At 42.5% G+C, this 12,277-nt stretch overlaps 1 protein-coding gene across 2 annotated transcripts in view; it reads right to left on the bottom strand.

The window, feature by feature from the left end:
• Window positions 1-9,573, bottom strand: part of LOC138809807 (leucine-rich repeat and guanylate kinase domain-containing protein-like) — an 89,766-nt gene extending 80,193 nt beyond the window's left edge. Inside the window, exons 1-3 of one of the 2 annotated variants that reach the window (XM_069996792.1) lie at window positions 9,328-9,573; window positions 3,032-3,139; window positions 141-222 (exon numbers count right to left, since the gene is read on the bottom strand). In XM_069996792.1, the coding sequence (XP_069852893.1) occupies window positions 141-222; window positions 3,032-3,139; window positions 9,328-9,486 (349 nt within the window). In that variant the 5' untranslated portion in view covers window positions 9,487-9,573. The remainder of the gene's footprint in view (window positions 1-140; window positions 223-3,031; window positions 3,140-9,327) is intronic. The other variant, XM_069996793.1, reaches the window with a different exon arrangement.
• Between the last annotated feature and the right edge of the window lie 2,704 nt (window positions 9,574-12,277).

The following is a 12,277-nucleotide window of genomic DNA, read 5'->3' as shown; positions in this document are numbered from 1 at the left end:
AGTGGCCCTTCCTTCCTTCTTTCTTTCCTTCTTTTAATGAGAGGGAGAATGGGAAACAAAGGATTCATATGCAAACTGAGCTACACACCACTTATATCAAGGTTAGTATATAACATGCTATAGAATTTAATTTTACATACCTTCAATTTTATTCACTGAAAGATCCAACTTCTGTAGGTGAACATATCTACTCAGAATTCTAATGTCAACAAGACCATAATCCTATGAAAATAAAAGATTTTAAAAAAGACTTTAACATGACTTTACCAAGTTACTACCAAGCCTCTTGTAAACATCTGGGAGGAGAAATAAACAGTGGACAGAAAGAAATCCAGGATTTCTTTCAAAAGTATAGAAGAGAACAGAATCTAAAATGTACTACTAATGGGATTTCAAGAACAGACTGTGGGCTCCATTAAAAAAAAAAAAAAAAGCATTTCTCTGAAGAAAATTAGTGTTGTTAGCAAGAATGAATACAACATGAAAAGACAAATTAAAGCAGTGTTCGTGAAGACCTTTAGAGCAGAATTTTTTTGTTTAAAAAATACATAATAGCAATAAAGACAAAGCTTTTATCTAGTAGAAGTAAGAAAGCAAATGCCTAGAATTTAAATGAAGTTTTAAAGAGAGTTCACACTCAATCAGGAGATCATTAATAACAATACTTCCTACACCTTCCCAGAGCTCATTTTCAAAGCTCTTTTACAATCATCTGAACAGATCAAACAAAACTAAGACATCTGTACAGCAGATTGTTCCCAGTTTAGAGATGAGGAACATGAAGTACAGCAGCCAGAAGTCACCGAGTAAGTGAGAGACAGAAAGTATTCAAGTCACGTGGATCCTTGTCCAAAATTCATTCCAGGAAATTCTGCTTTGAGGGAAGTTCAAGTGGGGTGATAAAAGAATTGGATCTTGTGGTTTATGTCATGTTAGGAAAGAGCCAAGTTCTCATACAGTGTAATGATGATTGCTAAATGAAGACTGCTAACGGTCATAAATAAGTACTGATACCTGTTTCCTACTAGGTATAATGTTATGCTTGGCGTAATGAAGATAGTGATGGGCTAGAGCTGTAACTGGGAGAGATGGGGGAGAATAATAAAAGGGTAACGTTGATCAGAATGCAATATACTCACAATCTGACATGCTCAGTTGAAACCCAATCACTTTGTTCAATTACTTAAGGAAATATAAACAAATAACTAAATAAACAAATTTGTGATCTTGGCAAAGAGAAGATATGTATGCAAATAATAGAACAAAATATAATGTGTAACATCAGTAAAATATGAGGAGGGGGAAAAAAAGCACTACTAAGCAGAAAGTGTATTTGGTAATACGGGTTTTTAAGACCAAACAATTCAACGTGGAATATCTCCCATGAAAGGAGGTCAGTGGCAAAACAGGTTCAGCTGTACTCCCCCTGGCTGAAATAAGATTTAAAGAATTGCTTTTTTTAAATAGATGAACTTAAGGCATAGCACTCCATACGTAAGTGGAATATGGACTGAAATGGACTTGTGTGGCCTGCACTAGCTGCAGGAATTATATACCTCACAATACGTGCGTAAGGTCCCCTGTGCTCTGACGGGGTGAGACATCTCCCATCTCAGTAGTAAAATAACAAGAAGGAAAGCATAGAGCCCTACCATGCTGACCTGGAAGGATATGCCAAGAGACACAGGTGAACAACAGCACAGCATTCCTGAAGCAGTTTAGCAATTCGAATCCAAGACAGAATATTCTAGCAACCAATAAGCCACGTCATGAAGGAGCTAGTTCATGGACCTGTAAGTACAATTTCTGTGTGTTTTTCTTCTCACCCATGTAGCTATATTTACTCTGTGAATCTTGAAGGGATATGTTAGTGCTTTATAATAAGGAAGTGGAAAAAAAGAGTTAAATTACTTGTCTGAGACCATATAGGAAGCAAAAGAAGGGAAGAGTGCATACTTACAGCCTCTTGGGAGAAAACTGGGACCAAGATTTTGTCTTTCTGACTAGGACTGAAATCTTGAAAGCTGATGGATAACAATAGTTTTGTGTTTTTTTTTTCTTCAGTGACAGGTATTTTTTGGAAAATAAAGTATAGCTCAAAGCTACTTACTTCTTGACATACTTCAAGGGGAAAGTCAATATCAAAATACTTAATTCCTTTGGATTCAGACATAAATTTCAGTATTTCTTTCACTGATCAGAGAGAAAATTCTTAAAGGGGTTTTGATTGGTTTTACAGAATCAAATTCAACCTTCTGGAAAGAAAGCATTGATTGCCATCGAGTAGACTATTAAGATAAAAGAACGTGCAAAGCAAGGACTGAAAACAAGGAATTTGGGTGCCGAGGACTCTGTTGGCCAGTGCTCTTTGAAGTCTAATATTTCCATAATGCATCTCTTCCACCACCCCCTTCACAAGGCAAGGCCTGAGACTTACTGTCCCCAGAAGAACAATGACTACCAAAGAAAAGCCATCCCTGAAATGAATCCTGTTTGATAAGCTTAGAAGATGAGCAGAAGAGCTCCATAGCTATGTATATATGACCAAATAAGATGACACTAAGGGAGATGAATGCCAAGACATGGACACAAGAGGTTTTTCTTTGTTGTTGTTGTTGTTAATGTGCTATATGATTTTTTTTGCTTCGTCTTTTGTATGTTCTTGCCCCTATGGTATATCCTCTGTATTTGATTTTGGTACCCTGGTATTGTATATATGTTTATTGGAATTAGGGAAGGGAAGGGGAACAACAGAATGGTGAGACAAAGGACAAGGGGGAAACCAATGCAACAGCGACACTCACATGACAATATGTTGGAAATGATCTGTACCACTTGGGAGGGGGGTTGGAGGGAAGAGAAAGGAGGAGAAAATTGAGGGAAGGGGTAATAAGTTTGACAAGAAATGTACTCGTTACCTTACTTACGTAACTGAAACCCCTCTGTATGTCACCTTGATAAGAAAAAACAAAAACTACACGGTATGGCCAGTGTCAGGATGTAGGAGCCAATGAGAGCTTGTCATACTCACCGATAAACTCAGATCGAGGTAGACCTGCCCTGTCCCAGGTCCCGAGCGCCCCAAATTGTGGAGCGCCTCGGCCACAGTCTCTTCTCTCAGAACCCCATCAAATTCCTCCTGCAAGAAACACACCCAGACCGGTAAAGAAAGGACTCCCATCAGAGAAGAAACAATCCACCCTGCCATACCCAGTCCCCAAAGAAAATGCAGTGCATAAGGACACACAAACACTACAGGCAATTAAATAAATGTCTGCCAGATTCGTTTTTCTTAAGTCACTGATACTTCAGGCAGCCACCTATGCCAGGCATTCAAAGCTGAGTGAACCTGGCGCCATGGGAACACCAGTCGTTTACCAACTGCTGCCATTAGGTTTGTGTGAGCTCTTGGTGGGTCAACTTGGTGTAATCCCTCTGACAGCTCGGAAGTAAGTCTTACTGTCTCCACTATACAGTGGAAGAAACTAAGGTTTAGAGCCTACCTTGCCTGAAGCTGCATGTGTATCTGTATGTGACAGAGCTGGAATGAAAAGTCAGGTTTGCCTGAGCCTAGAGCCACGTCACACTCAACTGCTTAACCCCACAGGAGGTTTACATCGAAAGAAAGCCATTAGTGGTATTCTTGCTGGAACTAAACAGGTCTTCAGTGTGTTTCCTATTGGTTAATTTTGCTTGATTCTTATAGCTTACAAGGGCTGGGAAGGTGGCTCAGTGGTAGAGTGCTTGCCTTGCATGCATGAGGCCCTGGGTTTGATTCCTCAGCACCACATAAGCATAAAGAAAAAAGCTGGAAGTGGCGCTGTGGCTCCAGTGGTAGAGTGCTAGCCTTGAGCTGAAGAGCTGAGGGACAGCGCCCAGGCCCAGAGTTCAGGCCCCAACCAGACCAAAAACAAACAAACAAACAGAAAACAAAACTCTTATAACTTACAAGATGGAAAGGATGATAATCATTTCCACAAGGAGGCTGCTCTTGAACTATGGGTGTTGCATGGACCAATAGTAACCCAACACACTTTCCCCAGTAATGACAGAGAGAAGAGGTAAAGGTGAGCCAGTGTCATGTTTGTGCTGCCCTCAACTCCCTATGTCCAGCACATTACACTGACATCAGGAGATGACAGAGGATCTAGTAATGACATCAGTCATCCCTCATGCCTAATTCTGATGGGCAGACAATGATGGCAAGATGCCCTCTCTCCAGGCATTTTTTACTAATCCAGAAGCCAATAATTAATGCGTCTGAGTTATAGTATATAGGCTTGTGCTGTTTAAGGATTTCTTTTCCCCCAGATTTCCCCTAGCCTGAAACACTGCATGTGTGTAGGTAACATGTGGACTTTGGTTTACACAGGCCTACTTTGAACTCTCCCCTTTTAGATGTGTGAGTTTGGGGAAGCATAGTTTTCTCTGAGTCTCATATCCTTATCTATAAATAGGAACTGTTATTTTTTTTTTTTGAAGGAGTTCTGGACATGCCACTCACACATATGCTGCTTTGGTATATTGATTGTTTGGAGCTGAAGGCACTTGAAAAAACAGCAAATGCAAGGAGAGGCTTTCTCTGAGCTCTTTTATCTGCGGAAAGACAGATCCTCCCAAAGGAACGCAATTGTCATAAATCCTCTCCCTGGGCAGTTCCATCCACCAGAAGAGATTAACCCTTATCACAGGAGAGGAGAAGAAAAGTTGATGCCACACTCAAACTTTGTCACCAACTATGATAACTCCCATCTTCTAAAAAGCACTTACTCTCCTTTAAGTGGCCTGCATTCTTTCTCCCTTTCCCCTACTAACGATATTTTATTGTTTCTTGTGATGTCCCTGTGTATGTCATATTTAATAAATATGTATGCCTAATTCCATGTTAATCTGCTGTCAGTTTATTTCATAGCCCCAACTGTGAATGTTACAAAGTTAGAATCTTTCCTCCCCTACGCCTGTTTTTAGTGTTTTGGGGGAGAGTAAGAAATAACGTCTACAGAGCTCTTACCTAGGCCTGTGTCCAAAACATAGCAAGTGCTACTGATAAAAGACAGACGTTATGTTCAAATGATGGTGGAAATGCCACGGCTAAATATCTCACGCATTCATACCATCAGCCTGTTTCCTAAATAAATTTCAGTGTCTCATGCAAGGGCTCGGCGGGAATAGAGGTGGAGTTCACCCAACTCCATCCTACTGTATGTTATTTCCCAGAAATGAGAAGACACTCCATTCAAAGGGGATGCCTAGTGTTGTTTTCACCATAGCCATTGACAGGGAGCTGTGGGCATTTTCCAAGCTCCCAAGGCAAGATTCTGCATGGCATCCCCCTTCCGCAGGGGGGCAGGGACCCCTCTGCCCCCCGAGGTCCCTGCCCATATGTATGGCAATATCATGGCTTGCTCAAGTAGGCAAAGTGAATGTGAAATTTTTCTCCCTATTGAACCTCCTGGCAGCCTAGCTTTTGCGGTGTTCTTGGGACTCTTTCTTGCCTTGGCCTCCCTCATCATATAGGCTCTGTTTCCCTCTCCTGCATCTCTAGCCAGTCCTTTCCAGTTTCCTTCCTTGGTTCATCTTCATCGGCTTGTCAGCCGGCTCTTGGCCTCTCTGGTTCTCGTTTTTCCTGGCTGATTTCATAGGCTCCAGTTTCCACTCTGATTTCCCATCATCCCGTTCCTATGTCCACATTCCTTCATGCATGGCAACATCTGTCCTTGGTTCCTGCTGTGGACAATGATCCTCATATCCAAACCCAAGATCTCTAATATTCAATTAGCAACTACCCATCTAAATATCAAATGATTGCTTTCTATTTGGCTCCCATTCCCACTGTCATTGTCAATCCAGATTCTTCTTGTTCCTCCCTCCTCCTAGAAGTTTCTAGAAACTTTTCATAGTCATGACTATTCTCTAATCTATCCTCCCCTGTACCTGCCAGCCATCAGGGTAGTTCTCCACAGCTCAAGAGTAGTCTCAAGCTCATGTCCACTACAGCCCAGAACTTTCTATCATCTGGCCCCTGCCTCTGCTACTTTGAGTGGTCTCACCTGTAACTCCTGAATGGCAAAAGTTACCATCAGCCTGCCCCACCTAGACAAGAGCTACTTCCAACTGAGCCATCGCCCATACATCTCTCAGTATAGCATCTCTCTGTATAGCCCACCACAGGTGCTGGTTGCTGTGATCCGTTCCGATCCGATCTCCTTTGAAAGCACGGACCATGCATATCCTCAATCAAGTTCTTACTCAGCATCGCTATTATTTATTACATCTATAAATTCTTGAGTGTCTCCTCTTTACCAGACACTCTAACTCTATTAAGCATAAAACCAGTATAACCTCTCATTAAACTTAATGTTCATAACTATTCCATGAGTAGGCATTGTGACCCACTTTAGGTTAGTGGGGTTTGTGCATCAACTTGGGGCCCAGATGTAAGCAAGATTGCTCCAGGTCCAGCACTCATTCTGTAAATGTTTTTTCAATGATACCTAATTAAAATTGTTCAATGGTACCTGGGTGTGATGCTCACACCTGTCATTCTGGCAACACACGAGTCAGAGAACAGGGGAATCACTGTTCAGGCTATGCAAAAAGTTAGTAAGACTCCACCTCAACCCATAAGCTAGGCATGGTGGTATGTGCCTGTGACCCTAACTATCAAAAGGCATAAATAGGAGAGTGGTGGTACAGGCTGGCTGATAAAAATCACAATCAAAAACATGAAAAAATAACTAAAGCAGAAAGGCTCAAACTCCAGTACTGGAAAAAAAAATAAATGCGCTAAACAGCTGTAGTTAAAAGATAAATGTATATGTTACTGTTTGTTTAGAAAAATATGTCAATGTACTACACTATGCATTGTACAAATAAAATATCGTTTAATCCTCAAAAATGTCCTAGGACATTATTATAATCTCCACATTATGAATGAGACACAGACAGGCTAAGTAAACCATCTAAGATCTTACAACTGACAGAAGGCTAAACCAAGCCTCAACTACAAATCTTTTTCATTCCAAAGGCCGTGCTCTGAATGGCTGTTCTGCATTGCCTCCCTTAAATTCATTAGGGCTTCTGAAGTTCGGGACTAATTGCATTGTGGGTACTCATGATCATCACAGCATTTCAACCCTTAACTAAGGTAAGAATATGTAATACAAACCAATGAACACGAATGTCCCAATGTTTCTTTTTTAAACTTGTGAGTTTATTCAGCATACTGAGACTTAATGCTATGAAAAGCCAGAATAGACCATAAGAACATGAAATCGATATTAATATTGGGAGTGTAAGGAGAAGAAATGATGGACTTTTTCTAACAATCATCCTACAAGCCAGAAAGGAATAATAACTCATTCAAGTCAACCTCTTCTATACTCTGTTAATGGCATTCTGAAGACAGATTAACAATGCTACTAATGAACCCCATAGCAAGGAGCAAGTGTTAATTAGAATAATAAAGTATACTGGTGGTTCATTGTGAATCCCTCTGGGGTGGAAGCGGGTGGAAACCATACAAACATTTCAAAGTTGCTAAAACACTGCTACGGTTTTTGCAATAGTTACTGTGAAAGGGAGCAAAGTACACCAACAAAGGATGAATAAAGCTTTAAGCAATCCACATAGAAGGAAGTAGAAGAAGAAAGACAAAATGGGAGGGGTGGGTGGATGAGGGTAGAAAAAATGGGCTCAATGTTCAAAGTGAGCAAAAGGACTGGATGAAAGAAGAGGAATCCAAGTAAGGGAAGAAGGTAAACAGTTATAATGTAGAATGATGACATTCAAGAGTAACAAAAGACATTGCCAGTTAGAGGGGAGAATAAGGTAAAAATAAGACAAGCCAAATAGGTGCTTGTGAAGGGAACAGGATTACAGAACATAACAAGAGCTGAGTGCCAGTGGCTCACACCGGTCGTCAATCCTATCTACTCTGGAGTATGAGATCTGAGGATCTAGGTTTGAAATCAGTCCAAACAGAAAAGTTCATGAAATTCTTAGCTCCAATTAACCACTAAAAAGCTGGAAGTGGAGGTGTGGCTCAAGTGGTAAAACACTAGCCTTGAATTCAGTGCTCAGACCCTGAGTTCAAGCCCCAATACTAACATCTCACACACACACACACACACACACACACACACACACACGGAGGGGAGAGGGAGAGGGAGAATATAACAGGTTTGGTTTCAACGAAAAACAATGACAAGGAAAAGACCCAAATAAAACAAGAAAGTTAGAACACACAGAATGGTGACATATAGGAAATATTGTTTCCCTTTATTATATCTACTTTGGAAAAAAAATTGAAGCAATTTTACACTTCCAAAAACTAGGAAAAGTGAAAGAAAAACCTCCCATAAAAGAAACTACTGACATTATGAAAAACACTGATTCCTAGTAGCCAAAACAACAACCACAAGCCCTAATAAAGTATTGTATGAAAACAAATCACTGTAAGCTCTTGAAAGAAGGCAACTGATTTCTTAGTAGCCAAAGGAAGGTGGTATGATGCGAAGAGGAAAGGTGGACTGAAGAAAGGAGCAGGAAGATGCTTAGTGGAAGAAAGGAAGTGAAACTGGTGGTGCTTAGGGGAGCGATTATAGGAGAGTGGGAATTTATTCATGTGAAAAGTGAAGCCACCACCCACCTATTCCAGGTGGGTGTGCTGGAGTCACTCCTCACATTCTGAAATACTTTCACGGCCTCTGTCTTTGGACATTCCATTCTTCCTTCTGAGGTGCATGTGTTTTACTGGTACATACACCCCTGACTTAAGCAATACATGAAATCTTTGAGTTATTCCGTCTTTGAGGGAGCACTTAGACTATGCAAAGGAGTACATTTTGTTTCCCTCTTTAAAGAAAGTAAGAAACAGGTGCCGGAGGTGTCAAGGGCAGCCCCTGCTTATTAACCAGGCCACGATTTTGCGGAGAGGTAACTCTGGAAACGCGCGGGCTTCACTCCCATGCACAGGACAGACGCTTTCCCCGACCTCACCCCTGGGAAGTGTACCATGTTAATGAACAGGAGGGAGGGAGGCGTCTGGAGGGGTTCTAGGCAGGGGGTGGAAGAAGCAGACTCTGGAAATCAGGGGTCAGAGGGTCCTGGGAGCCATCGGGAAGAAGAGTGGGCTGGGGCCGGGGGCCGGGGGGCTGGGGCCGGAGCCGGGGTCGGGGGGACCGGGGGGGGGGGGCCGGGGGCCGGGGGACCGGGGAGCCGGGGGGTCGGGACCGGGGGGCGGGGGGCCGGGACCGGGGGGCTGGGCCGGGGCTGGGGTGTCGAGGGGTCGGGGGGCCGGGGGGCCGGGGCTGGGGGGGAGCACACCTCCAAAATCGGCATTTCGGACTCGGAGGACTCGTCGGACTCCCAGTCGCCCTCGCCCAGGTCCTCTTCTTCGGCTTCGGAATCCTGGTAGCGCTGAACCAGCTGGTGGAGCAAGTGGGAGGAGGTTTTGGTGAAGTTACCTGGTGGCTTCCGTCCCATGGGGAAAGCAGACGGAGACGGACGCTCTTTTTCTGGGTGCGGAGGCTGGGCCCCACTTCGTGGGTTGTTCTGCCCCAGGGGGGGCTCTCCCCATCTCTGGGGACCTTTCTCGGGGGCTGCCATCTTGTTTAATGGGGTTGCTTAGGAAACTGGCGTCTGGGGAGGTGGGGCCGCAAGGAACTCTGGGAGTTGTAGTTCTGCCCTGTGCGCGTGCTCACTCTGTTTTTCTCGCCCATTCAATCTCTGGATTGCTCTCCCTTCCTTCCTTCCTTCCTTCCTTCCTTCCTTCCTTCCTTCCTTCCTTCCTTCCTTCCTTCCTTCCTTCCTTCCTTCCTCCTGCCTTCCTTCTTACTTTCCCTTCTTTCTCTTTCTTCTTTCTTCCCTCCCTCCCTCCCTTCCTTCTTTCCTGCCTTCCTTCCTGCCTTCTTTCTTTCCCTTCTTTTTCCTTCCTTCCTTCCTTCTTCCTTCCTTCCTTCTTTCCTCCCGCCCTCCCTCCCTGCCTGCCTTCTTTCTTTCCCTTCCTTCTCTTTTCCTTCCTTCCTTCTCTTTTCCTTCCTCCCTCCCTCCCTCCCTCTCTCTCTCTCCCTCTCTCTCTCTCTCTCCCTCCCTTCCTCTCTCTCTCTCTCTCTCTCTCTCTCTCTCTCTCTCTCTCTCTCTCTCTCTCTCTCTCTCTCTCTCGCTTGTCTTTCTTGTCTTCCGGTCACGTCTTCTCCAGCCCCTTTTCCTTGTCTTCACCTTCTGTCTCCCCACCTTCAGCCACTCTTAGAAATTTTTCATATTCACAAAGGACTCTTCCCACAAAGTCATACTTGGGGAAGGTTTGATGTCTCTAGTGTCAGAACGCCAGTTAACACTGAAATTTAACTCTGTGCAGGTCAGGGTGCCAGGAGATGAGAATATACGTAAATGAAATTAGAAGACATGGCTCTTGTCTTTATGGTTAAATTGTCGATAATAAAGAAAAACTACCAGAAGACGTCTGAGATCTTACTTGCAATTTGCAACCACTTCCCTGAAATAATAAACCAGGTCTGTAGGGAAAACAACAACAACAACAACAAAAGAAAACTAGCAGTGGTTTAACAATCCAGAGACAGGAGGGAGGGGGGGAAAGACTGTCAAATTGATATTGCATCTGACAGCTTCTGAAAAATCTATTAGCATCCCATAAATAATTGTAGTCATCAAGTGACCTGCAGTGTTAATTATGCTCATCTTGTTACAAAGGTTCTCTCTACCGTTTTTTTATAAAATACTCTTGCAAGATTACAAAGCATGATTTTCTGCTAGTCTGATTTTATGTGACCCAAATCCCATAGCCTTAAGCTCCACAAGGTAGACACTCCATAGAAAAGCAGGATGGAAATTACAGTGACTATTATTGCCATTGTGATGACAATAGAAATCCTTGCAGGAAAGTCCCCTCATCCTTCTGGCCTTACATGGGCCTTTTCTCCGCGCTTCAGTGACAGCAATTGCAAATACAAAATGATCCTGTCAATGGCTGTCAGGGGAGAAGGAGAAAAAATCCTTATGGACACCATCCATTGACTATTATCTTTCTCAGTGCTTGAGGGACCGGTAAAACAGACATAAAGCTTTCAGAATTACCTCCCTTCATTATCTTGCTAGTCATAAATGTAAAGACCGAAATGAAAGTATCTCTTTTTGCTTAGGCTTGTCTTGCTTCTTGGTTATTTATTTTTCTGAAAGGTAGAGATACGTCCAAGGGGGTTTCTTCCCAGCCTCATCGCCATAGGGTCGGGCTACAGCTAACTGACACTAGGAAAAGGAGACTATTTGCTGTTCCTTTACAGAAAATATAAAAATGCAAGCTGTGTGTGTGTGTGTGTGTGTGTGTGTGTGTGAGAGAGAGAGAGAGAGAGAGAGAGAGAGAGAGAGAGAGAGAGAGAGAGAATGTTCAATCCCCATTACTAGTACACACTGATATAACAATTGAAATTTAACTACAGTAATGTTTATGAATAATTACACTGGGCAACTGGCTAAGTGCTATACATATCTGAATTCATTTAATCCATACAGGGACTCTACCAGGTAAAGATTCATACTACTACTACTACCATATTATAGATAAAGAAAGATAGGCATAGAAATAGTATATAAACTTTTCAATCCACTTTGTCAGACAGTGACAAAGTCAGGACTCAAAGGAAAAGAGTCTGGTTTCCTAGTCCACATCCTCAATCAACACACTGTATTACTCAACTGCTTTGGTAAAATCTTTTGGGGAAACCCTTCAATTTTAGGTAATGTGGTATGTTAACATCATCCATCTGTGTTTTCTTATCCCATTCTATGAAGAAAGGATGATTCTCTTGGGAAAGGAAGCTTATTATCTAACAAAAAAAAAGCTCAGTGGGTTTTGGACATTGAGCCAATAACTATACAAGTAACCATTTACTTTGAATTTTCATAGGGGTTAAAAATGGAAACTATAAGGGCTGGAAGAATATCATCTGGGATCTTGATCCAATATGGTAAGAAGAGTTCCTTCAAAAATACCTCATAGACAAAATCATAATGATTATAAATAAAGTTGAGAAAAGAGAGTACAACAAATAAGGAATTTGTAGAAATCATCTATCTTCAGATTATTATTATCATAATTGCTGTGCTAATGGGATCTGATAAAATTCAGGCAGGGCTTGGAGACAAACCATATCTATTATATATCTGTCTATTACATATCCAGCAAATACCAAACGCATTGGGGTGGGGGAGGTGAAGGGAGTCCCCTACTAGCAGAGAACCTGAACCCGATTCTGAT

The sequence above is a fragment of the Dipodomys merriami genome, unplaced genomic scaffold, assembly GCF_024711535.1.
Source record: "Dipodomys merriami isolate MVZ:Mamm:240054 unplaced genomic scaffold, mDipMer1.0.p SCAF_5, whole genome shotgun sequence".
Taxonomy (NCBI): Eukaryota; Metazoa; Chordata; class Mammalia; order Rodentia; family Heteromyidae; genus Dipodomys; species Dipodomys merriami.
Note: the sequence above shows the minus strand (reverse complement) of the source record. Positions and strands in the feature narration are given on the sequence as shown.